At 37.5% G+C, this 24339-nt stretch overlaps 1 protein-coding gene across 1 annotated transcript in view; it reads right to left on the reverse strand.

The window, feature by feature from the left end:
• ARID4A (AT rich interactive domain 4A (RBP1-like)) overlaps positions 1 to 23419 on the reverse strand; it is a 47882-nt gene extending 24463 nt beyond the window's left edge. Inside the window, exons 1-9 of the mRNA XM_009995099.1 lie at positions 23312 to 23419; positions 20881 to 20946; positions 19931 to 20021; positions 7592 to 7671; positions 7398 to 7492; positions 6644 to 6776; positions 4708 to 4787; positions 2961 to 3037; positions 1018 to 1184 (exon numbers count right to left, since the gene is read on the reverse strand). Coding sequence (XP_009993401.1) covers positions 1018 to 1184; positions 2961 to 3037; positions 4708 to 4787; positions 6644 to 6776; positions 7398 to 7492; positions 7592 to 7671; positions 19931 to 20012 — 714 coding nt within the window. The 5' untranslated portion in view covers positions 20013 to 20021; positions 20881 to 20946; positions 23312 to 23419. The remainder of the gene's footprint in view (positions 1 to 1017; positions 1185 to 2960; positions 3038 to 4707; positions 4788 to 6643; positions 6777 to 7397; positions 7493 to 7591; positions 7672 to 19930; positions 20022 to 20880; positions 20947 to 23311) is intronic.
• Between the last annotated feature and the right edge of the window lie 920 nt (positions 23420 to 24339).

Consider the following 24339-nt stretch of genomic DNA (forward strand, 5'->3'; position numbering starts at 1 on the left):
CCGCCCGACCCTTGGGACCCACCCCCCCCCCCAAGCTCGGCCTGCCCCGCGCATGCGCGGTGCCCGCCGGCCGGCGGTTGCCACGGCAACGCCGCAGGCCGCCTCCAAGGCCCGACCCGCCATTTCTGCGCCGGGGCAGCCACAGGGATGTGTGTCTGTCTTGTGTGTGTCTGTGTTCGACCTTCCTCAGAAGACAAACCTCACTCCTCTATGTCAAAGGAAGGAACGTTTCCCAGCGCGTTGTGGAAATCGAAAAAAACCCCAAAACCAACCCAAAAGCCACTCCTCTCCCTGCCCCCCACCCCCATTTCTAAATATAACACCAAGGTTACAAACCGGTAGCACGAATGGAAAGGAAATTCTGTAAATACTCCTCCGATGACATGAAGAAAACTGCCTAACTCTGTGGCAAGGGAGCCACTCCAAGTGTTCCAACGCAGAAAAACATGACTGTCAGTATCAGGCCAAGTCCACCCAGATCCGAGCAATCCCAGCCTGTAATGCTGGGGCAGGAAAAAACTAACACAAAGGTAAGTCCTGTCCTCTGAAATCGTGCCTGAGGCACCACAGAGCTTCCACGGGCCCTGTGCATCAGCTGCTACTTTCAGTCAGCTCACTACTTTTGCTTTAATAGTTTTTTTTTCGTTTTTAAATCTGTGAAAACAAGTTACTTTTTATACAAGCAACACATGAAGTGCAAAAGAAGAATACAAAGTTACTTAAGACTGCTGCTACTACTCGGGATAGTTTCTTTTAATGATGTTTCTCCTGACACAGCTTCTTTTATCACTCTTCTCTGCCCTGAATTCTTAACTTCTGAAATTTGTCTCCAATACCTGCACCAGGCAACAGGAGATATTCTGCCACTGCTCAGAGATCCCACTACAAGATGAACAAGGCTAAAAAGACATTAGAAGTGAGTCAACTACATCTGTAAGATGTTGGGAAGTGCAGGATCTTCCAGCATGCAAGATATTCAGCTACCTTGGAAGAATGACTGAAATTGCCCAGACTTACCACTACTTCTTCTGTCTTCTCCTCTCTCTTTTCTTCCTCTTCATCAGTTTCTGCAGCAGCTCCATCCTCCTCATCACTGCTAGAGGACTCCAGAATTTCACTGATGTCCATTTTCCAGTTCCGAGGAACACCCTTTGTGTTGAGAAACGTGCTTGCCTCCTGTAGCCCTACAGAAGAAAAGGCCCTGGTTTTACCTCATCCACAGTACTCAGGATCCCAAAGCATTTTTAATTTCCTTTTCACCTTCTTGTCAATGGCAACGCCAACTTAAACCAAAAATGGAAATAAGTGATAAAACAGCTACTTGAGCTTTAAACACACACACTTTGAGACTGCCAAATGTTAAAAAAAAAAGTATTGGCAACTCAATGATTTCAGAGTTGAGAACATCCACACCACACACAGCATCCAGTTGTTTTGTAGGCATAGGTCCCCATGAACACTACTAAGATTTACACCTATGCAAGTGAACAGTACCAGGAATAAACACTTGTACTTATCCAGGTATATTCTATGCAACTGTGAACTGTTCTGTTTCTGTATGAAAGAGACAAACAGTAATAAATCCATCGAAACAAAACAAACACAGCACAGTTCAATCAAGTACCACCATTTACTTGGTTCTTTTCAAAATACCTTCCTGTCTGAAAGTTTAGATGGCAAAATAAGGCAAATATTTTGTTTAAGAGCACTGCCTGAAGAAATGACACATTAATGTTTGGAACAGAAGAAAAACACACTAGTGAATAAGGGAGTAAGAAGTCACACTTGTACAATGGGAATACCTCAAATTCTTTCCCTTGAAGAGGTGCTCCAGGGGGAGAAACAGCAAAGCAAAACAAACCCAGATAACCCCCAAACATGCCCCCAGACACAATAAAAGGCCTCACTGAAGAGGAATCAGAATACCCAAGAGGGACGTATTTCAATGAGCCATGCACAGGGTTGCTGAAGAAGGCACCAGTTCTTTACAGCTACTGACAGGGTAGCCTCCAGAAATGTCTCCCAACTCCTTTTGAAACCATTACTACCTTCAGTTCCACAATATTCCCTCATGGCAATAAACATCACCACCCAATTAGGTTCTGCACAAAAAAATTCCTTCCTTTAATTTGTCTTTTAAACTGGTACCTGATCATTTTTGGCTAAAGTTCTTGTACTGTGAAATAGTAAAGAAGAAAGTACAGGAGAAATCATTAAGAATTACATTAATCGATCAAACCACCTTAAGCTCCCATTTGTGAGTATCATGTTTAATCTTTGTTCCTAAAGGAGCTGTTCCACACCTGCAGAAACTGTTGCTATTGAGTGGTTGTGGGGTTTTTTTTGTTGGATTTTTTGTGCTTGTTTTATTATTCATTTTAAATATTTTTCCCTAACAAATTTTGTGTTTTGAGGTCTGATTTGGAGAAACAATGATAAAAAATAAGAAATATTTACATTAAAATAAGAATCTGCCCTTTCACAAGCTCATTCATAACACAGATTATTGCAGTCACATCATCCATCCAGAAATCAAGTCCTGTAATTATACTTTTACATCAAGCACTAACAACAAACAGGTTGTTCTAATGAAGTTTACACTTCGCTGTCTGCATATTTTTGATGTAAAGACACAGAGTTTTGAGCAAAAGCAGAAAACTTTGGTGTTAGGAGAGGTAACTATATATTCCATTGTTCATGGACATGTCAAATACCCTACCTTGAAAATATTCTATTCATTTTCCATGAATTTGGAGTGGATTAAAAGGAGATGAAAATCAAATAAACAATGCTCCTAGTAGGTGGTGCTATTTTAAAAATAAGGCAACTATATCCAAAGCTTCTCTGATCTATCACAAGTTATATTTGCAAAATATCCAAGGGCAATTATTTATGGACAAAAGTTACAGTTATTGCACTAGATTAACTTTTTCCAACACCTCAAATTTATTCTAATTTACCTTTTTTAGGAGAGGACTCAGATTTTGGTAAGTTTTGAACATCTAGTTCTTTAATGTCTTTTCTTGCTACTGAATAACTGGAAAAGAATAAAGTTCTGTTATTATTTCTGTATCACAATAAACCAAACATTTGAATTAGAAAACCAGCTATTTCTAAAATGTTCAATATCTATCATTCCTACTCAAGGTCCTTTCTAACAACTAAATGCACAAGCCATTTTTCAAAACCAGAGTAAGTTTCCAATCATTTTTTGAAAATCAGACTCTAAAAGAACCCTTGTAATTAAGCAATTAAGAAAAATCTGTAAAGCTTCTTTATTTTAAATGTTTAACCTGCACAAATTTGCACAGGTAAAACACTTTACATAAGGCAAAAAACATTGAAAGTATTCACATCAATCAACAGTTGCTACCTAAAACAGCAGAAACAACAAGCCCTCTGTTTTCAAAATGCATTTCTACTAGCACAGAACAACAGTGCAGCCAAATTCAAATATCTACACTGATAAATAGTTGATCTTTATTTTTAAATTATAGTCTTGTTCTCACAGGAAAACACATGGAAGCTGCTCTGTTCTAAAGTTATGCTGAATATTCAGTTACTGAATTACTAAAGCAGAAGTGCTAACTAACCTGCAAGAAAAGCCTTGCAAGTGAGTTTTATTAATATAAGATTTTAATTTTTTTTTCTTCTTTCATTATTTCAGAAAAACTGAATTAAAACCTCACGAATTGGAGGCCACCACTTTCTGCAGTAAAAGCCATAAGACTATGGGGAGGGGGGAAGTAAAACAGTAATTCTGCATGTTTATCCAGTAGCACTCTACCTTCAGTATATAAAGAATCAGACTTAACCAGAAGACTGATGATACATGTCTACCTTAAGAGGCCAAAATTAATTCAGTCTATAGTGATTTGAAATCTGTTTCAGTAAACAAGGACTTGTGCCCTACTGAAAATCACAGCTATTAAAAATCCCAAATTGTGCACTTTGAAAGAAAGGGAAAGAGGGCTGGCAGCTGGCCTTGGGAAAGGAAGTTCCTAGTTACAATATGCTGAGACAGATGCATTAGAAGTAAGGATGAAGAGAAATAAATGGAAACAGCTTTAAAAAACAGTCTTCATACTCTTTTGAATATATTGCTCCTTAAGTAAGGCACACATCTCTCTTCCCCTCTTCCGTCTGGGAAGGGGCAAGGAATGGACTATTAGGACCTTTCTTTTTGCAGAAGCTCAGATTTTGTAAAAATGTTAATTGAATAGTTGCTTTACATTCAATTTTTAATGTAAAACATAGCTGAAACACTTTTGAACCTTAAATAGTCATGGACATCTGGGCACTGGGGGTAATGAGTCAAGCCAAACTGCTGCAACTGACACCCTTATAAAGACATTGTAGTTAAGACATTAAGGGAAATAATTAGAACCAAAATCACACTTCAAAGAACAGGAATCCTTTAAACTGCTAACACCTGTTGGTTGTTTTTTTTAAGTTGTTGGGTTTTTAAAATGAAAAATCACCAGAAACTTTACTAATCAATGAACTCTTATCCATACACACAATGTAAAGGTGAACAAGTCCAGAAGTAGTTTGAAAAGGACTTTGAGTGACAAATATGTACAACCAACACTACACAAAATTGTTACCCTTCATTTTTGAAAACATAGTGTCTTCACAGAAGCAACATGGAATTAAGTTTTGCATTTTTCTCCCATATACATCTCAGAAAAGTGAGCTGTTACTTACAACTTGGAATCTGCAAAGGATCGAACTAAACACTGGTCCTTTTTCACTGTCACGTCATCGTTACAGCTGGGAGACACCACCTGAAGGTTCAAATAATACACTTTTTTTTAAGCAAAGCAAAAAAAGGTGATCTGAAAGAAGAGAAAGATGGACAGCAGGAAAACTGCTGCTTTCCTGTCTCTCCTATGGTAATTTTCAGTTCTGAGAAACGAAACCTACTCCAATAAGGCACACATCAATAAGGCACACAATGACAGATTTCAAGAAGCAGTTTACCTCAAACTATTGAACTTTACTTGTTATGTACAAGCCAGAAAAGTTTGCCAATTCATTTGTAAACTCAAAACTGATCTACTGGGGTGACACCAGGGGATCCTGTTTATTCATGCTGCTCTTTTTCTTTTATTCCTATAAAACCTGTTTAAAGCATCTATTCAAAAAGTCACAGACCCACTTATTTTATACAAGCTTCTGATCAAACAGTGAAGTAAGTAATAGGGTTGTTTTTTTAAAATGTGGATAATAAAAGGCAGAGTGGAATCCAGCACATCCTTCCACAGCAGTGTCATCTCAAAGTCTAAAAAGGTGATAAAAATGCATTTGCAGTGTTTGTATCGCCACAAGCAGAACAAGTTTACATTTTGCTCTATACCATATACAGACAGAAAATGTCAAATTCTGATGAACTTCTGGATCTACCAGGACAGGTAGGACATTCAGATGAGTCAAAAGCTTTATCCCAAAAATGAGGATAAAACATTCCTGTCTCTCAGGTGGCAGAGAACGGAACAGGTACATGGCCTGCAGTATCTTAATTCCCTAGTTAGAACCACATTAAGTTGAAATCTGCTGCTGTTAAGGGGATGCACAACAATCAGAACATGCACAACAAAGCCACATTTCACAATCTAAACTGAGATACATCCAGCTGGATAAGTCAGTGTCAACTTGTTCACTCTACATGACACCACCACATTCTTTCAAGGAAGAGAAGACAACTGCCCTGGGTAGTTAGTTACGAGTTCATTCTGGATTCATGCAGGGAAGAAAAATGTTGAAGTTGGAAGATTGTAACAACTGAGCTCTTTCTAGCTAACCCTGAAGACTCAAAAGACCACAGAATGTAGAGTTGAGGAAATAAAATCAGCAAAAAATTAGTGAGCCAAACCCGCCTTCTTAATGCTCCAAATAGCAGGGTTTTTTTAAGCAAACATCTGATGGAAGACAGAAGATGTGCATTCAGCTTGTCTGACAATAGCAAAAAATTTACTATAAAAACAACTTTTCATTTGCATCCCTAAACCTTTCTGTGTGTACAAAGAATCTGCAAAGTGTCAGCCTTTACAATATAAGTTTACTTGCACTTGCCTTTACCTCAGCAATGGCAATGAACAGCAGTATCCCATATTGACCGTCAGATAAATATAATAACCAAACTCTACCACTAGAGTAACTGGCCACTTATGTAAATGCAAGCATGAAAGAAACTAGTATTTCATAAAATTGAAAGTCTAAGGAAAAACACAATACAAAAGGATAAAAACTCTGCTGCAATTAAAATGCATACATCTAGCTGTTCTTAAATTGCCTGGGAGTTCAAGTCCTAACATATCATATTTTTACAAGACAAATATTGCTACATATCAATCATTTTATGTGCAGTTTAGAAAGACTTCAGAGATATAAAACTGTAACTTACACATAAAAGTTAGTCTTTGCTCTCTTAACTCTTTATAGATACTGCAGACTATTTTTATTTTTAGCCAACTTGGGCAGCAGAGCTTAGCCTGACTGTATTCACAACTTTGCTGTAAAAGCTGTGAAGTTTGCAAAGCCTGCTATCCAGGAAGCTTGTACAAACAGTGACAAGCCAGGTGACACTCTTGTCTAAAAAGGGATTAGTAGTATAACAATAGAAATGTCTTAAACTACTTACCAAAGCTGGATACCACTCTGCCTTCTCAGAATTACAAGTCACACTCACAACTTTGCCAAGTAATTCATCATTGAGGCGCCTTTTATCTTCATCCTCCTCTTCACTACTTTCTTCTTCCTTTTCATCTTCAGTACTAAATTATTAAAACATATATTATCTTAAAAGTTTTCACCTGAAGTTAATACTTGAAAGCAAATACAGCTTACAACCAGATCCTTTTCCTGCTTTACAAAGCTTCAGAAACAAAAATAGAATTTTCAGAGCTGAAATTGCTTGAAATACACTTAGATATTAAGTGCACTTGCTTAGTAACAGGAATTTTGCAGAAATTCTTTCCAAGCAGTAGTATTTTACAACAGCATCATGTTGGAATTGGAGGTATGAGCCAGAATTTGACTGCACACAGACATGAAACAAAGAGAAATGGCCTCTATCCCAGAAATTTTAAAGCACCTTTTTCCCTACTGTGTGCAGTATAAAGAAGGTTAAAAATCCTACATTTCTTGACACGAGTTCCTGTTACATGAAAGAAGTATGAACATTCTTAAGGCTACTGCAAGAAAAGGACCCATCAATTCCATAACACTGCTAAGGTACAGACATGTCTGCATGAACTGAACTACTTAAGACGACAAGCTGTGTGCGCAGCTCACATGGTAGAGCATCCAGACCATCTCAGCTGCAATGATACCACTTCAGTTTTAGAAAAGGACACTAAAGGAAAGGAAATCAAGAGAGCACTATCAAAACTCACACAGGAAGAGAGGATCTCCTTCCTCTGTTAGATTTCTTCCCAATGACTGGAGTTCCAAAGTGCTCTGGATTGGTTAGTGGCAGCTGATCAAGTGTCTACATGGAAAATAAGGACCAAAATTAATGTGCAACTTCTTCTTATTATAAAAAGCCTCACCTACTTTTGTTTTCATTGCATGTCCATCATTGTCTTACCTCACTTTCTGCAAAGTGCCTTTCTCCCTTCAAGCATAATGAAGTTCGTCTCAAGGTCCTTTCATCACCATCATCAAAAACTAGTATGAAGCCAAGAAAACACATTGGCACAAGATGATCAGATCTCTTTCCCAAGCTGACAAAACAACTCTACTGTTTATCTCACAATTCAGAATATTCTCTAACCCGTGACTCTCAAGACTTCAATTAAAATCATTCTTTCATTCACAAGTAAAACGAAGCATGATATTCAAGAGCCCGTCCAAGAACAGATAACATTTTCACACAGATATTCAAGCCAGGACACAGTAAGGCTTTTGGATGCAACAGTCTCAGTCCAATTTAGACATCCTTCTTATCAAAACCCTGCACATTTCAAATCATAGCTACTGGCTGCATGCTAGTTACTATTATCTAACCATCTTCGGGTTTTGTTTGGTTCTTAGAATCACAGAATGCCAGGTTGGAAGAGACCTAAAGAATCATCTGGTCCAACTTCTCTAGGTACTACTATAGTCAATAGGAGATGTCTCAGCACCCTGTCAAGCTGAGACTTAAAACTGTCCAACGTGGGGGAATCCACCACTTCCCTAGGGAGACTATTCCAGTGTTTGACTGTACTTATGGTGAAAAATTTACCTCACGTCCAATTGGAATCTCCCCAGGAGCAACTTGTGCCCATTATCCCTTGTCTTTTTGATGTGATTCCTTGTAAATAGGGAGTCTCCACATTTTTGGTAGTAACCCTTTAAGTACTGGAACATGGTAATAAGGTCTCCCCAAAGTCTTCTCAAGGCTGAACAAACCAGGTTTTCTCTTGTTTGGGATTCTATTTTACCCTATCCATTTATTCCTTACTTACGCCACCTTTTAACCCCCTCTCTTGCTACAAACAACCTCACAAAATGAAAAATGAATGGACATAAAAACAAGGATGATAGTTTTTGCTACACTAGCAATACTGTGCTACCACCAGAGTGACAGCACTGTAAACTTGCAACTGTAAGTGTGACCAGTTTATAATGAATACTTAGTAGACATCCTGTTCTCTTCAGGGAAGTTCCAGCAGTTTCCATCAAGACACAGCAGAAGTCATCTAGGATGCTGTGAGGCTGTTGCAAACTTTGCCTGAGGAAGATCTACTCCTTAGTCAGTTTCAATAAAACTTTTACATAAAAACTTCCTTGAAGAGAGGAAAGGAAAGTGACTATTTCCCACACACTGATTCAGATCCCAGTGTCTGAGCCACGTGAACAGGCCCTTTTCAAAGAGCAGAGACCAGGTGGCTGCAGCCTGGCATTCCAGTGAGGGAAAAGTTTATCTGTAGGGGTCAAAGTGCAGAATACTACTCTACAGTTGAACTACTTGAAACATGCTTTGTCCAGTAGTGAACATGAAAAAAAAGAAGTTTCAAGGGTGTTACACACATCAATATGATCATTGTGGCATACTTCTATTAAAAAAATTAATCAATCTCTTGAGCTAGCACCAATATCAAATATATGTTTTGTTAGTAAAAACATGGATTGCTTGCAGCAAGAAAGCAGTTATTTTATTTCTAAATTAATAGGATTGTCATATTCTCTAGATTAACAGTCATTCTCTAGATTAAAACCACAGACTGCACTAGCAGCTATATAAAAAGGTCTTCATAAAGATGAAATTAAGCTTGGTAAGATAAGTTTTAAGGTGTTGTAACACTTGTACACACAAAACAACTAACTTCCCCCAATCTAGTATTTAAGAGCTGCAGATACCTATATGTCTAACTAACTGTAGTAATTGATAATATTTTCAAAGCTTTTACAATATAAATACCAGTAAGCCCTGTCAACCCCAGCATCAGGATGTTACTCCCAAAACCTTCTAGTTCAGCTTACAGCTCAAGGAAGCCACCACTGGGACACTTTGCACTTACTGGGAAAACAAAGCTCTTCCCTTCTGCATTACTAATTCAGCACAGGTACCCACTGATCAGGTAAGTGCCAATACCAGAGATTTCAAAGTAATTCTGGGGTTCAGAGTTGTCACAGGTTTACATATTAATTACAAAAAAAATAAGAAAAAAAAACCAATCTGTCACCCCACACACAGTCACAGAGTGGGTGTGATTAGGAGGGACCTCTGAAGATAATCTAGTCCAACTCCTTTGAAGTTTAAATTTCATCACCGACTACAAACATGCTACTCATAAGCTCTGTCTGTGCACTTTGATAACAATATTTCATTGGCATGTTTTTAAGTTTTAGGGTAGTTTGGCTGGTTGGGGTTTTAGGGATTTTTAAAAAATGTTCTGTGCACCCTACAGTGTGTGCCACTTCCCCTTGCTCTGAAGAGACTTAAAAGCAGAACATCAAGATCCTTTGCTAAACACACTCAGAACTAAAGTCAAAGCACTCATTTTTTTCACAAATAATCATTTTATGGCACCAATGGCTGGAGATTTGCAACAGGTAACTTTATTGAAAGAGCAAACAAACTGATTCTTGCCAGTAAAGAAAAAAAAATAAAACCATTCCAGTTTATCCCCAATTTTGAAAGATCTAGCCATTTAATTAAAAGTAGTATAGCAGAGGAAGAAATCAAGCAAGCCATTCATAAACCAGAACAGCTTTCAAAACTGAAGCCAGCTGGCAAAGAGCCTCTGTATCATACTGTAGAGTATATAAAATGCTCAAAACTTTTACTTCTTAAATTATCTCCCAAACTTTGATTTCTCATGACATACTGCATTTTTTTCATCCCTGAAAGATAAGATACTTTAAATACTGTGTGCTAAGTAAAATGCACCAGTATAAAACCCTACTTAAATTAGGACACATAAGGAAGTTATTACAGTGAAGAACTGTGTGTGCTTTCCTCAATTAAAACAAGCATGCAAGCTAACTTAGAACTTTGAAAATCACATAATTAGATACTCCCAACCAATCTGAGACAATTATAGATTGCAAAATGTATTTTCAAAGTGTCAACTTCATAAATTCCTATTTCAGTGCTGAAGAATTAAGTTTTCTCATTACCCCTCAGACCGAGAGACAATGAAAGCCTGAGGATGCCCTCCAAGCCTGGCAGTTGTGCTTTCAGTCCTATTCCCAGCTTCATACCTGAATGAAGATCAATCTACTCCATGCTTGAAAAGCAGCCCTCTTCCTCAAACCTCTTCCTGCCATTTCTCTCCCTTTTCTCTGGCTGAAGGTACAAAATTGGCCTATTCTACAGAAGCTGCCTGTCCCTTGCCACACACGTGGAAAAGGCCACTCTTGTGTTTTCCAAACCTGAAACAGGTGGAATACAAAAAGGAAAACAACAAAAAACCCAAAAAAGCCAACAACAACAAAAAAAGGCCCTTCTAAAACCCCTCTCTTACCTTGAGAAGGAAAGCCACTCATGCCAAAAGGATAGAGCACTTTCTTTTATACAAAAGGCAGTTATCACACAACTTTAGGAAGAGAAGTAGAGAAGCACAAATTCTCAGACCTCCTTCCTAAACTGCAGCAGGCCAAGGAACTGGCATAACTGTTACATGAAAGTGTAGAAAAATATATCAGTTCAGCAGCCATGTGAGAGAGTCCTGCCTGGGGCAAAGGAAATGCATGGCAGAGTGTAAGAGTGTGTAATTCCTTGAAAGTAATCAAGTCCAATATGTTCCATTTTATCTTGACAATTTTCTTCCAGGATTGAAGCTTTGCTCCCCCTCACCTCTCACTCAGGTTAATGGAAAGGGTAGAGTCAACATACCCACCTCCTTAGAGTCTCATACAAATAGATGTACTTCATATTTACACACACAAATGACAAAACTCGAAAATGTTTATCAAGTCAGTGTGTGGTTACTCCTAGAGACATCACCCACTCATTACAGAAAATGTTCTTAGGCAATTACAATAGAATTCTCAATAAAACATCTAAGCAATACTATATAGAAGGAAATATTATAGCATAAAAGTGTAGCATTTTAAAAAATTATTAATAAGAAAGTGAGTTATATTTAATTTCCTGTCTTGATGGGGACTGGTAGGGGCAGAGGTAGAAGGATCACAAAAATGAGAAGGACCATTAGGGACAGAAACAGAAGGCACTAAGATTTCTGGTCTTTCAAAGTAATTTACTTACTTCAACGATAAACTGAAACTGTCTTTGACCACATAAGAGTTTTTAGATATATAATAAATTGTCTACTCTTTCTACAAGGTTGTGGACTTGTGCAACAGCACCTGCAGCTGACAGCAGAGCTGCACAACTCTCAGCAAAACAATTTCTTTGCAAAACAACATGTGTAACAACAGCATAAAAAGAAAGATTTTCCTTAGCTAAGTTAGTGCTCACTTTATAAAATAAGGGATATCACTATTTTTAATATAAAAGTCAATTATTTGTATTACTACAGTGGGGCCAAGTAAGAAGTCTCCCCTGTTAATCACAATGCATTTAAATACTTTGTAATTGTACCTACTTGAAACTTGCTTCTCTTCTAGGGAAAACACTTGTTTGTGCCTCACTGAAAGGCTAATCAGAAACACACACTGATAGTCTCAGCACTTTAAAAATACTTGTCTTTCATGAACTAGGTAGGCTTTGTGGTTTCCATTTCACTTTGAAGAAAAATTTGCTTCACCAAAGGGCCGTTCCTATTACTGCTACCCTATGGATGGCTTTTTAATGCCAGCCCTAGGGGCTTTCAGACAATGTCTTCTCAACGTATATATCATATATTAAGGATTTCAGAAATATGAGCAGCAGGGCAGACTGCATTTTTTTTACTATGTGCCACTTTCATACTATGGTATCAGTCATATCAGAAGAACTTACACTCTAGAAGCTGCTTTTAACAGAAGCAAGACTGTTCAACTCTAGTTAAAATGCCCAGTACTAGCAAACAGACAAATTAAAACCTGTTAAATTAATGCTGAATAACTTTGTTAACTACTCAATAATTCCTTAGATTATTGTTACAACTCCAAATTGTCCAACAGTAGAAACTCCAAAGGCTGTATTCCATATGAAAGAAGGTACTGAATAGGATCAGGTGTGTAGACAGGGAGGTATCTCCCCGTACATGTGGTCATCAAAAGATGTGTTTACATTGCCACAATAGTTACCTTACAAGAGGAACTAACAATCCTGTCCTTCCCAAGAAACACATATGAAAAAGCAGAAGCTCTTTAAGTATCATTGCCTAATCTTGCAGTGGGGATGTACACGGTGGAGAAACTGGGCACATCAGTTGACTGCTTCAGTAAATACTTCTGGAAAGAGAATGTTACATACTAGCCAGGAACCTACATACTAGTATTTCAGATTCAAGACAACAAAGTAGGAAGGACAGAGAGAAAGGCAACATTTCCACTGGCCTTTCTTCCAAACATGCTGCTTCATGATGAACACTTGACAGAAGGGGAAAAAAAAAGATGACTAAGCAGCACAACCTGGAGGAACAGTCTCTGTTACAATGCTCATTCTAGTCCCAAGAATGGAGCTCAGTGTGCTCCATACAGAGCATATTGAGACAGTGAAAATAAAACAAAAATTCTCAGAATTTCACAGAATAATGGAATGCCAGGTTGGAAGGGACCTCAAGGATCATCTGGTCCAGCCTCTCTAGGTACTACTGTAGTTTATGTGAGATGTCTCAGCATTTCGCTGCATCCCAACCTTGTCAACAGCAAGAGGAAAGAAATAGAACTGATTATTTTTTCCCTGTCTGTGGGAGCCCAGGCAAGCTAAAGCTATGATAGAATAAAGAATAACAAAGCTTCCCAATGGGAATCAATGCACCATTTCCCAAAAGTTAGGAAAAAACCTATCTGGATTAAAATTGAGTACCTCAAAAACACATTAAACAGTACAACTTTCAACTCACTATTGAGGAGCAGGTATCTGCAATTCCCTGCCTGTACCAGACCCATATAAGCCATTAACAAAAGTACTACTAAGCCTGTCCTGACAAAAATGCCCTCTCAACATCTGTTCTCATTTATTTGTTTAAGAAACGTTAACAAGTTGACTAATCAAAATCACTTTTAGGAACTGTGAAGAAACGTGCCACAAAATACTGCAGATGTGTTTAACTACAACTTGTTTATAAATATCCCTAAGATTAAAGTAAAACAAAAAAAAGAAAAAAGGAGAACATAACAGGACACTAGCAATGACATCCTCATATTAGTTAGGATATTATTTACACACAGAGAAGTGTTACCAGAACAAGACAGTCCACTACTAGACAAGTGAATAGGGAAAACGACCCTCAAGGCTGCATCTGCTGGGTAACTTCAAATCCAACAAGTTATGTTACTGTTGCTGTCCAAAGAAGGAGAGATTCTATACTGCACAGCAAGTATTTTTTTTCTCATTCCCCATTTGGAAATTTCTAAATGTCCCAAGACAATGGCAGTATGGACCAAGAACTAAAAACTGCTCCAGTGTCACTATATGCAATTATTTTCAATCGCTTCCTGACCAAGTAGTAATTTCTGAAGGATCAGAGATGCTACCTATGAATGTCTTGATGAATGTAGGCAAGTTTTGCAGATTTCTGTTTTTCAGATGTGGAAATGATATGGAAAGTACCAAGAGTCATGCAGCACTTGTTGAATGACCTTGTAGACAAGGACTGTACTAAGTAAAGATCCATCACTGTGAGAGGGCTTCAGAGCAAGATACTGCAGCCTATTGTGCTGCTGGAGAGACTACAGAACTCAACTTATTAAAATATAATCATTTTAAAGGAGCTTCATTTCCTCTGCAGAAATGTAGATGAAATATCCCTGCAAACACACAAGTGCAACCTTTGAGTCTATTCACATAAGACTATCACAAAACCCTAGTGTCTGAAACTGCTTTTCCTAAGATGTTACAATAATCTTACACGCGTTACATATAAAGAGATTAAAGAAAAAAATAATAATTGTACCTCCTTGCTTTTTCTACAGTACTGTTTGCATACAATTTTCTGTTTCTTTTACCACTCAGTCCACATTGTAGCAAAGGTGGATTTATAACCAAAGGCTCTACCCAGTTGATTATAACAAGGCTGTTAATATATTTTTCCATCATCACATTTGCTTCTCTACCTGCACGTTGCCTAGACACCTGTAAGCACACAATGCAGAGCCATTTTTTTCCCCTTGGATTCTCCAGAAAGCTACCAGTGAGCCCACTGCACAGCTTCTATGTGCCAGAGCTGCACTTTGACAAGGCTATGTCCCATGGAAGGACTCTAGGCAAATACAATGCTTCCTCAAAATGCAGCCAAGCAACATTTTGAAGACAACAAGAAGAAATTGATGGTGGGTCAGGGTGGTACAGAGCACCAGCAAAGAGAGGAGAAGTGGCTAGTTGCCCTGCTGCACACGTGGTTTGGATTCCTGGATGACACACACACAGTTTAAGGATGAAGTGGTACTTCTGGGATGTAGGACTCAACAGGATGCTGGGAGGAACTGGTCAAACCAGCCACACAAACATGACTAGTGCTTCACACATACTACAAAACATGTGCTGTTCAAGTTATAAAAACACAATTCCACAAGCCTCTGGCACGGATGAAATCAACTGACTGTGGTGGCACTGACGGCTTTTATCACCCTTCACGAAGGAATAAAACATCTCAGAAGCTCAAAAGTTGTAGTGAAGCCAAAACTAAGGCAATTTTTCCTGCTAGCATACATATCCCCACAAAGTATTAGAAGAGCAAAACTTCTGGTAAAAATAGGAAAACGTTACTATAAATAGCAACCCTGCTCCTGAAAGCCCCAGGACATCACTGTTGGTTCATTTTCTGATAAACATCCTCAGAATTATGAACTGGAATTTTCTAAATCCATGAAAGAGGACAAGAACCTGGTCTCATGACTACATGAGAAGGAAGTCACCACCGTGTGAGGCTCACAGAGGTGTCTCAGAAGTGTTGGGCCATGTTGGTGCACAACCCTGCACTACAGCCAAAAAGGAAAAACTCTGCTGGCTTTGCAGACTCACACAGTGTTGAAAAGAATGAGGAAAAATAAATTTTTTACTATTTAAGTTAAAACATACTGACATTTCAATATAACTCTTAAGAGGAAAAAATACAGGTCTTACATAAAAGAACCAAATAAAGCCTGAAACCCATAATTCTCAAAAAAAAAAAAAGATTCACACTCCCTTTCATTCTAAACAGCATATAAAGCCCTCCTGTTGACAGCAAGGTCTGCTAGAAACTGCAAACGCCTCTCACTGGTTTGGTTTTTTTCTCCCTTTTTCCTCACTCATTTCAGAGGAAAAATTACTGAAAGTTAATACATCTTTTCCCTTCCTCTCCTTAGGAAACCTTTCCCATTATCTGATGTAGCACAACACAAGGCTGTGGCAGGAGGCTACAGGCCCACGGCTCAATGTAATCGATCTGGAGTTATTCTGTTTTTGTTTAAAGTTGCAGATATGGTTAAATTAAATACACTTAACAAGATCTAAGCATGCACAGATATTGACATGAGTTTTGTCAAGAGAGAGATGACATTTACGTTTTAATAGGGCAATGAAGGCCGTTCCTATCAGCAATTCTTTGGAAGCTTCTTCAACTGAAAGACTATTTCTTACTTTTATATGGACACTCAATCCCTTCTAGTTGTCTACACAAGTGAAAGAAGTGTTTCCTTAAAAAACATATACATAGGATTTCTTTTTCTAAAATTCTGATAATGCTTGCAAGATTCCAGAGAGAATATGCAAGAAGGAAAAAATACAACCACTTTAAATGCACTTTAAAAGATGTGGTTTGGGTTGTGGTTTCTTTCCCTTTTTTTTATAAGTCGTTTCAGACATTATTTCAGTATTTACCTGAAGCATTTAACAAGTTAACAGAGAGGATCAGGTGGATGGTAAACTAAGCCAGTCATCATTCAAACCTGGCTCAGCTGAAAGCAGATCTTACAGACCATTCTAATGCTATGCAATTATCACCCAGCAACATAGTCAGCACTTCAAAAGCATCAATGTCACACTTAAAAATTTGTAAATTAACTAAGTTCATTCTAAATAACTGCATTTTAAAGATTAAAATCTCCAACTGAGCCATTTGTTACCCAAAGAACCCCAACCACTACTACTGTCATCACACTTCAGATTCAACTGAGCAGAAGAGAGGGCTGACTTGTGCAGTGGCATTTTCCAGACATTGCTAAACTTCCACTCCAAACACTGTTTTCTCACCCACTTATAATGAAAAGCTGAATTTCAAAGGGAATTTCTAAAGTATTTCCAAATCACAGCTGAAAATTTCAATACAACTAAATGCCTAGAGTAATATTATTATTGGACACAAGAGGTAAATTTTTCACTATCAGGACAATCAAACATTGGAATAGTCTCCCAAGGGAAGTGGTGGATGCCCCCACATTGGACAGTTTTAAGTCTCAGCTTGACAGGGTGCTGAGCTATCTCAGTAGTATTACCTAGAAACATTTGACCAGATGATCCTTGAGGTTCCTTCCAACCTGGAATTCCATTATTCTATGATTATTTTAAAAGAGGTGAAAAAGGTGATTCCATGGCAGCTACAATAAAAATAAATCCTTATCTATTTGGATGCATGAACACCACACAAGGAGAGAGGAGATACTGCAAAAATAGACTAACTGGTCCTCATTGTTGCTCTTTCATTATGTTGGTGGCAAAGCAGCCCACTACAGCAAACTCAACACAGCATTTCTACTGGTTCACCTTACTGAACAAAGGGAAGCTGTTTCAGCTGACTTTTCTTCTCCTTTAGATACCTATCTGAAACACAGAACCTGATTTGCAAAAGTGAACATGATTCCTTCTCACTAGGCATGAATGCAGTTTGTTTTGGTGGATTTTTTGGATATTTGTACTTAATACTTAGAGTCTGTCTGTATGTATTTCTGGTTTCCCTATCCATATCAATCTGCTTCAGGTCACTGAGAAAGAGGTGCTACATTACACAGAAAACAAATAGCACAGGAAAAGCACATAGTACTGAAACACAAGCTTTCCCTTGTGCTTTCCATCTCAAGCCTGACCAAAGTCAGGAAGACTTTCTAGAAACCTGCAGGCTGTTTAATCCACTTCCTTCTCAACTCTTTAGCTTTGACTGAATCAATCACTAAGACTGCCAAGTAGTACAGCCCATCAACTACTAAAAAAGAACCAATTCAACTCTGTTTTCTTCACAACATAAACACACACATAATTCTATCCAACACTTTCTAGAAAGACACAATGAAAGCAGCAGGTAAAAGAAAAGTTATTTTTCACACCTCAAAGTTTCTGTACTCAATCTAGAACACTTCCCCTATTTTAGAAGTAAATAACCATTCTTTTATGACACAAACTTCACACTCTGCTTACTTTGGTCAATGTTGCCTGTGCTTTCAACACCAATAAGCCACATACCACACTCACAAAAACATTAATAAGATCTAAACACAATTCCAGTATGTTACAATTTTACTTTCAGAGTCACAGGTCTATTTACCCTACATGCCATAATATACTACTGATTTTTAACTTACCATGAGATTACTTAAATCCCACACTCCAACCCCAGCTCCAAATATCTACAAAATCTTAGCAGATTTAATACCTTTGCATATGAAAAACCTACAAGTTTATTTTCCCTATTCTGCCTGTCAAAACATATTTTTAGGGTTAGAAAATGAGAGTAATAAATTAATCCATTGGTTCAAGTTCCTGAGAAATTTGGCTTTAATAAATGTATAAAAATCATTACATGCAGGATTTCTCTCTTACATTATTGGGGAAAGTTAAACAACTTGTTAAATCTAAACAACAATCACCTAATACAGGGAAGAGCATGTATTCACCATCCAAATTACCACCAAGTAAAGATTTTTGGTAGAAGTGTATTGCTCAGAAGGAAAAAAGCAAAACAAAAATAAAAAGCAGAGAAAACTCACACACAAACAGGGGATTTAAAGTTCCCCTGTCAAATGTAAAAAGACAAGTATGTTTGTTTTACCAATTAATAGTTTAAAGCCTTTTTAGATCACTGAAGCAGGAATATGTAGAGTTGCTTTATTGATGTAAATCTTCTGGTCCAAATTCAAACAGAATTAGTTAAAAATGATACTTTAAAATAAGAGTTAAAATGGAAATGCTAATTCATAAACCATGAAGTTAGTGCAAGACTGTGTTTCTTATATTTTCTGTACCAGAACTTCTAAGTCAATATAAAGCAAATTTGAAGTGTTCTTCTCTATGTTTCCATCAGATTTTAGATCTTCTGCACTCCAAAATAATCCCTCCTTTCCTCCCTGACCTAACACACACTACAATTGTACAGCTACATCTACAGTTTCCCAACAAGGTTACAGTCTTGATGAAAAATGCAAAGAGCAGTCAGCTTTGTCAACTGGCTTGTATTTAAAGGATGCACTACCAATAATGATAATTAAGAACCCTTCCAAATGATCTGTGGTGAGAGTCCTATCCTGACCTGACCTAAGAGTACACAAAGTCACCTACTGCAATGGAAATGTTGGGACTATTGAAAATACCTTATTACCACAAAAAAGGGGTTAATAAATCAAAACAGTTGACACTTCATATGATAGAGGCCTCCTCAACAGAGTACAAAAGAGAATGAAGCAAATCTGAGTGCATTTGGCATACAAGGCAGCTAATAAAGAACAGTTTAAATCTACAATATACTAATCTCAAAAGCAATGCTGAAGAGTAGCAGGTACAGGACAAACAAGAGGAGCATGTTCTCTCCATGCTGCTGCTACTGAGCATAACACTCCACTCTGTAAGAAAGTTGTGCAAGAAGGACAGGTGCTTGCAAAGCTCTATGATTCAAATACTGTGCTTTTTTTATTTGCTTCTCTAGTACAACCTTAATGTTGCTGAGTTTTGACATTCTACTGTTCCAGCTGTTTCAGAAAAAACCTGAAGACCAGAATGAGTAATTCTAATTTTTTCTTGTGTACATGGCTGCATGCACTCAATGAATGTTTGCATTTCAGCCATTTGTCACATGCCACAGAAGTGCAATTACAAGGTTTATGTCTTAAAATCTGCAAAAATGACTCTGAATTCCAGTAAGTGAAGCTGACATCAGCATATATACATCGTGCCAAATAAAACTTGATTGTTCAGCCCTGCAATTCCCTTTGTAACAGCCCCCCTGAACATCAAATAATTATTAACCTATTTTAAATGAAAAAGGAAATAAGACCTGGAAGATTTGAAGAAGTCCCCTCCAAAATCTACCTCAGATCTTACAATACAAGACATAACTACTTATATTATTACCTATAATAAGAAATATATTGTTCAAAGATTACAGCCTGTGAATGAAAGCATGTGGCTACTCACCTACAGTATACCAACTAGCATCTGTCAGCTTGCTGATAACAGCTTCTTGAAAGGAACCATCAGGCATTTTGGTTTCAACCATTGCACCAACCTGCAAAAAGGAGCATCTCAAGGTTACACATAATCCTAAACACACATCATGGAGAAAATCACAGGCAGACATTAATTCTTCAAGCAAGTTAGATTTTATTTTTTCTTTAAAGACTCATTTTTAGCTAAAAGTTACTTCATAAAACCTAGTTACTTGGCTGGCAAGAACAAAAGCCCTTGAACATGAAGGCTGAACTGCAAGGAGACAATAAAGCAGCAAGCAACAAAAACCATCTAACATCAGCATGACTTACATCATCACAAGAAATAATAGAGGCCTAATTGGAAATAAATATTCAAATATTCAAAGTAATTGCTACATTGTTATTGACAGGCATGCAATCACTACTATTTCTTGTAACTCAAACATTGTTATACTCTCAGCTAGATCAGCATTTCAGTAGCAGCCTACACCATGCACTGGTGTTCTTGCAGTAACTACAGAGAAAAGACACACACCAAGAAATACCGTCTCCAAAGAGCTCTATTTGCATTCAGTGTTTTATAATGCAGATATGTATTTTAGCAGACAACTGTTACTTATCATAAAAATCTTAATCAACACATTTTTATACAAAATACATCAACTGTTTCAAAATGCAGCTAGAGCAATCGTAGTTACCATCATTTAAAGGGCCTGAACTTGGCTTCATAATTAAGTTCTCAATTACTTACAGAAAGTTTCAAAGTTTCATGACTTACAAATTTTGTATCTGATAAGAAGATACAAAAATTACTGTGCATGGAAACCAATTTGATCTAAAGCAATGAGCCTCCTGTTGATTTAAATCTAGGTACACACCTAAGCAGCATCAAAATTTACAATTCTACACAAAAACAAAGGCATGCAATATACATACTCTTAGAGGTCCTTTCACTTGGTCATCTTGCACTAACTGAGTTGAGTTATCCCCCTTCAGGACAACCTGGAAGATATTAATGAACTTTTAAATACATATTTTATTTTTAATAACATGCAAAAAGCACATGAAGCAGTACTAATAATTATTCTTTGGGAAATAAGATCTTTATCAAGCAAAAGAACTCAAGCATTATTGAATACAGAACACTAGACACAGAAGATTTTAGTGACAGGAAGCCCTAGGTATCACACTTAATATTTCATCTGAAACATCATCATTAAAGAACAGGGCAAATCAAACATGAGCCCATTGCAAGGCAAAGGAAGCAAGTTTTGATGCAAGTCTGGATATTGATGCAATGCAAGGCATACCTAGAATTGGGCTTCCAGATCAGAAGACTGAGCAGGCTTTTTCTCCCTCTCTCTACTCCAACTGTAGCACTTTATTGACAACACATTCAGTACTAAACTACAATCAAAGTTACAAGCTCTCTTTATTAATGAAGTATAAAACATTCGCTAACTGACTGCAATGCCACCATTTCTGCTACCTCGTGCACGAGAAAGTTTTTATGGTAAAGATGTGAATCATTTCAAGTGAAAAATAAGGATCAGTCACAGTGTACATAAACTATGCTTCTCCCTTTAAAATCCTACTTTTTTTAAGGCAACACTGATGAAACAGTCATCACTGCAAGCCTATGCAAATCTGCATCCCCAAGGTTGCAGAGACTCAGTTTAGAAACATAAAAGATTACTAGTTAGATGTCAATGCTGTTAACTGATTCAGTAATGGTGTTGTAATTTAAAAAAAATAAATAATCAAAAATTCCTATTTTGTTTCAGGAATCACAAGTTGCAGGAGTTTCCTTTCCATCTGTAAAGATCCTCAGTTTTCTGGCTTCCCCAGTTACTCCACAGCCACAGTCTACACACTGTAACTGTATTTACACATACAACATGAGTGGCATGTTAAAATACTGTTGGTATTAACATGCATCCAGGTTAATAATGCACTTTATGCAATTTGTATTTAAAATTTTATATTGGCATTGGTATGAATATGGGTTGTCCTGCTACTCAGGAAAAATCTACAGGACTTTCTGGACTCTCTGCACTCCCGGCGAGCGTGTCGGGGTGTGCCTACATGCTCTTAATTACAATATCAGGCTTAGCTTGTTAAAGCTTCAATTGTTATAATTGAGATACAGTGATAGGAACTTCCACCCAGGCACAGCAGCCTCATATACTTCCAAGTCTTATCATGGAGTAATGAAGTATTTAATTCTAAATGAGAAAAAGAAACCTACATCTATGAACAGTCCGACTAGCAAAGAGACAAGACACAAACTTGGGGACATCAGACTAGGGAGAGCAGCTTCCTATCCAGCTTCTCATTAACACAGATTTCCAAGTACATCATAGATTTCTATATGGACTCATTAAAAACACAGGAAAATACTTCAATATCTGAATTCTGTTGTTTTGTTGTTTGGTTTTTTTTTGTATTAATGAAAAGCACTCTCATAAAGTGACACAAACATGCAACTGAAGAGGCCAACAGCTTGTTCTACTTCATCTAACCATTAAAGCACATGAAAAGTTAGATGTGTAGTTATGAAAAGAAGCTTTCAGTTTTATTTTTAGGGGGGTTGGGGTAATTAACACCTTATTTTATATTTATTTTTAGTCCTTCACTTTGATTTAACCACGTTTTATTCTTGTTTTCCTATAGGAGCCTTTACAACAGTACTGCAACACCAAAATAACGACTTTTTTTGGTTGTTTTGGCATAAGACCTATAAATGTGAATTAATTTTACATGCCAGTACCATGTGTGTGTAAAAACTCAGCTACAGCCAGAGCAGGTTGTTTTAGAAGCAGCAGCAAGATGCTCAAAACTTAACAAATGTTACCTGAGACATTTCTAAAACCTGACAGAAGAAACTAATTATTGCCATCTTTTTTAGCTGTTATTTTGATTTATTCTGGCATTGCCTCTCAATTTTCAAGCTACAGTACTGAGAACAGAAGTTGGAATTAAATGGAACTTTTTCTTCTTAAGAAGTTGCTCTTATTCCTCATGCAAAACCATCATCCTCTGTTTGTGATATCAAACGTGATTGCTGTGAAGCTGATACATTCACAAACAGAAGACAACTGTGATCAGAAAAGAAGGAGCAAGAACAGGTAATTTGAAAGCTCAGCCTGGTTCCAGCATCCTCCAAATATATTAACAACCACCACCCCCCAGAAAGAACACAAACAAAACCCACCCCAAAACAAACACTAAAATAGGAGAAACAATACTCAAATGTTCTTTAAAATTCAGAGAGTGGGATGGTAACACTTGCTGATCTTCAGGGCTAGGATGTCCTCCAACAGTCCTTTCAACTTTAAGAAAACCAGCAACAAGCACAGCACACTACCTTGACTTTCACAAGCCTCTTCACTGTCTTAATCTTTGCCTCACAGAAGGCACCACGGTACTTGGCACTGACATCAGTTCCCACTGTCAGGTAGGCAGGCTCATCTGCTGCCTGTGAAGAAAGGAAAAAGAAGAATGAAGTTTGCTTATCCCTGATTACTTCTACAGCCTGCACTGCTATATATTTATATTTTACATCTGAACTTTTTGACCTTTTTGCTCTGAAGTGATAAATGCCTGCACTTGGAATTGCAATCAGGCTGTTCTTTAAAAGTAAAAAAACCCCAACAAACAACTTACAGGAAGTTTTGTTTTACCAGTGATGTTGACTTGCCCCCCCCCAACCTCACCACCCAGTTCTGTCTGCCTAATTACTCTTCCAGAGGCATCATTAAGAGTATTGAGCTGATACTTGGAACATCTCCACACAGATTCCTATAGGTAATAACCTATAGGAATGACTAGTGATTCAAATGATTCCTGTATGTCACACAAAAGGGAAGTATTTTGACTGCAAAAAGGCAGCATAAAAGACAATTGTACTTTTTTTCAGCTATAAGCAATCCAATGACACACATTATTTTGAACACTTGAGACTGCTATCATCCAAATACTTACAATTAAGTATGTGGCATTCTATATATAGGATTATTTTTTTTTCTCCTGATGACTAAAAAGACCTCTAGAGAAATTTGTTGCAATCTTTCAAACAGCTGTTAACTGGCATTTTTCTCTCCTGAAATGCCTTTATCAAAGCCTAATTGCTTACGCATTTTAAGAGAAAGAAATATTTCTCATCATGCCTTAATCTGGACTTTATCACTCAACATTTCACTTTATTGTGCTCGTGGCAACTGATCAACAAGGACAAAATCACCATGCTGAAAAAAAACCACAACAACACGTCTATCCGGACAGGAAACCAGCACAGAATATTAAATAACCGGTTTGCTGTTATTACGTCCTTTAAACTGTTACGTCTTCGACTCTGGATGTAAAAATAAGAAAAGTTTCTCCCTCTTTTGTAAA

The sequence above is a fragment of the Chaetura pelagica genome, unplaced genomic scaffold (genome assembly GCF_000747805.2).
Source record: "Chaetura pelagica isolate M959 unplaced genomic scaffold, ChaPel_1.0 scaffold783, whole genome shotgun sequence".
Lineage (NCBI taxonomy): Eukaryota > Metazoa > Chordata > Aves > Apodiformes > Apodidae > Chaetura > Chaetura pelagica.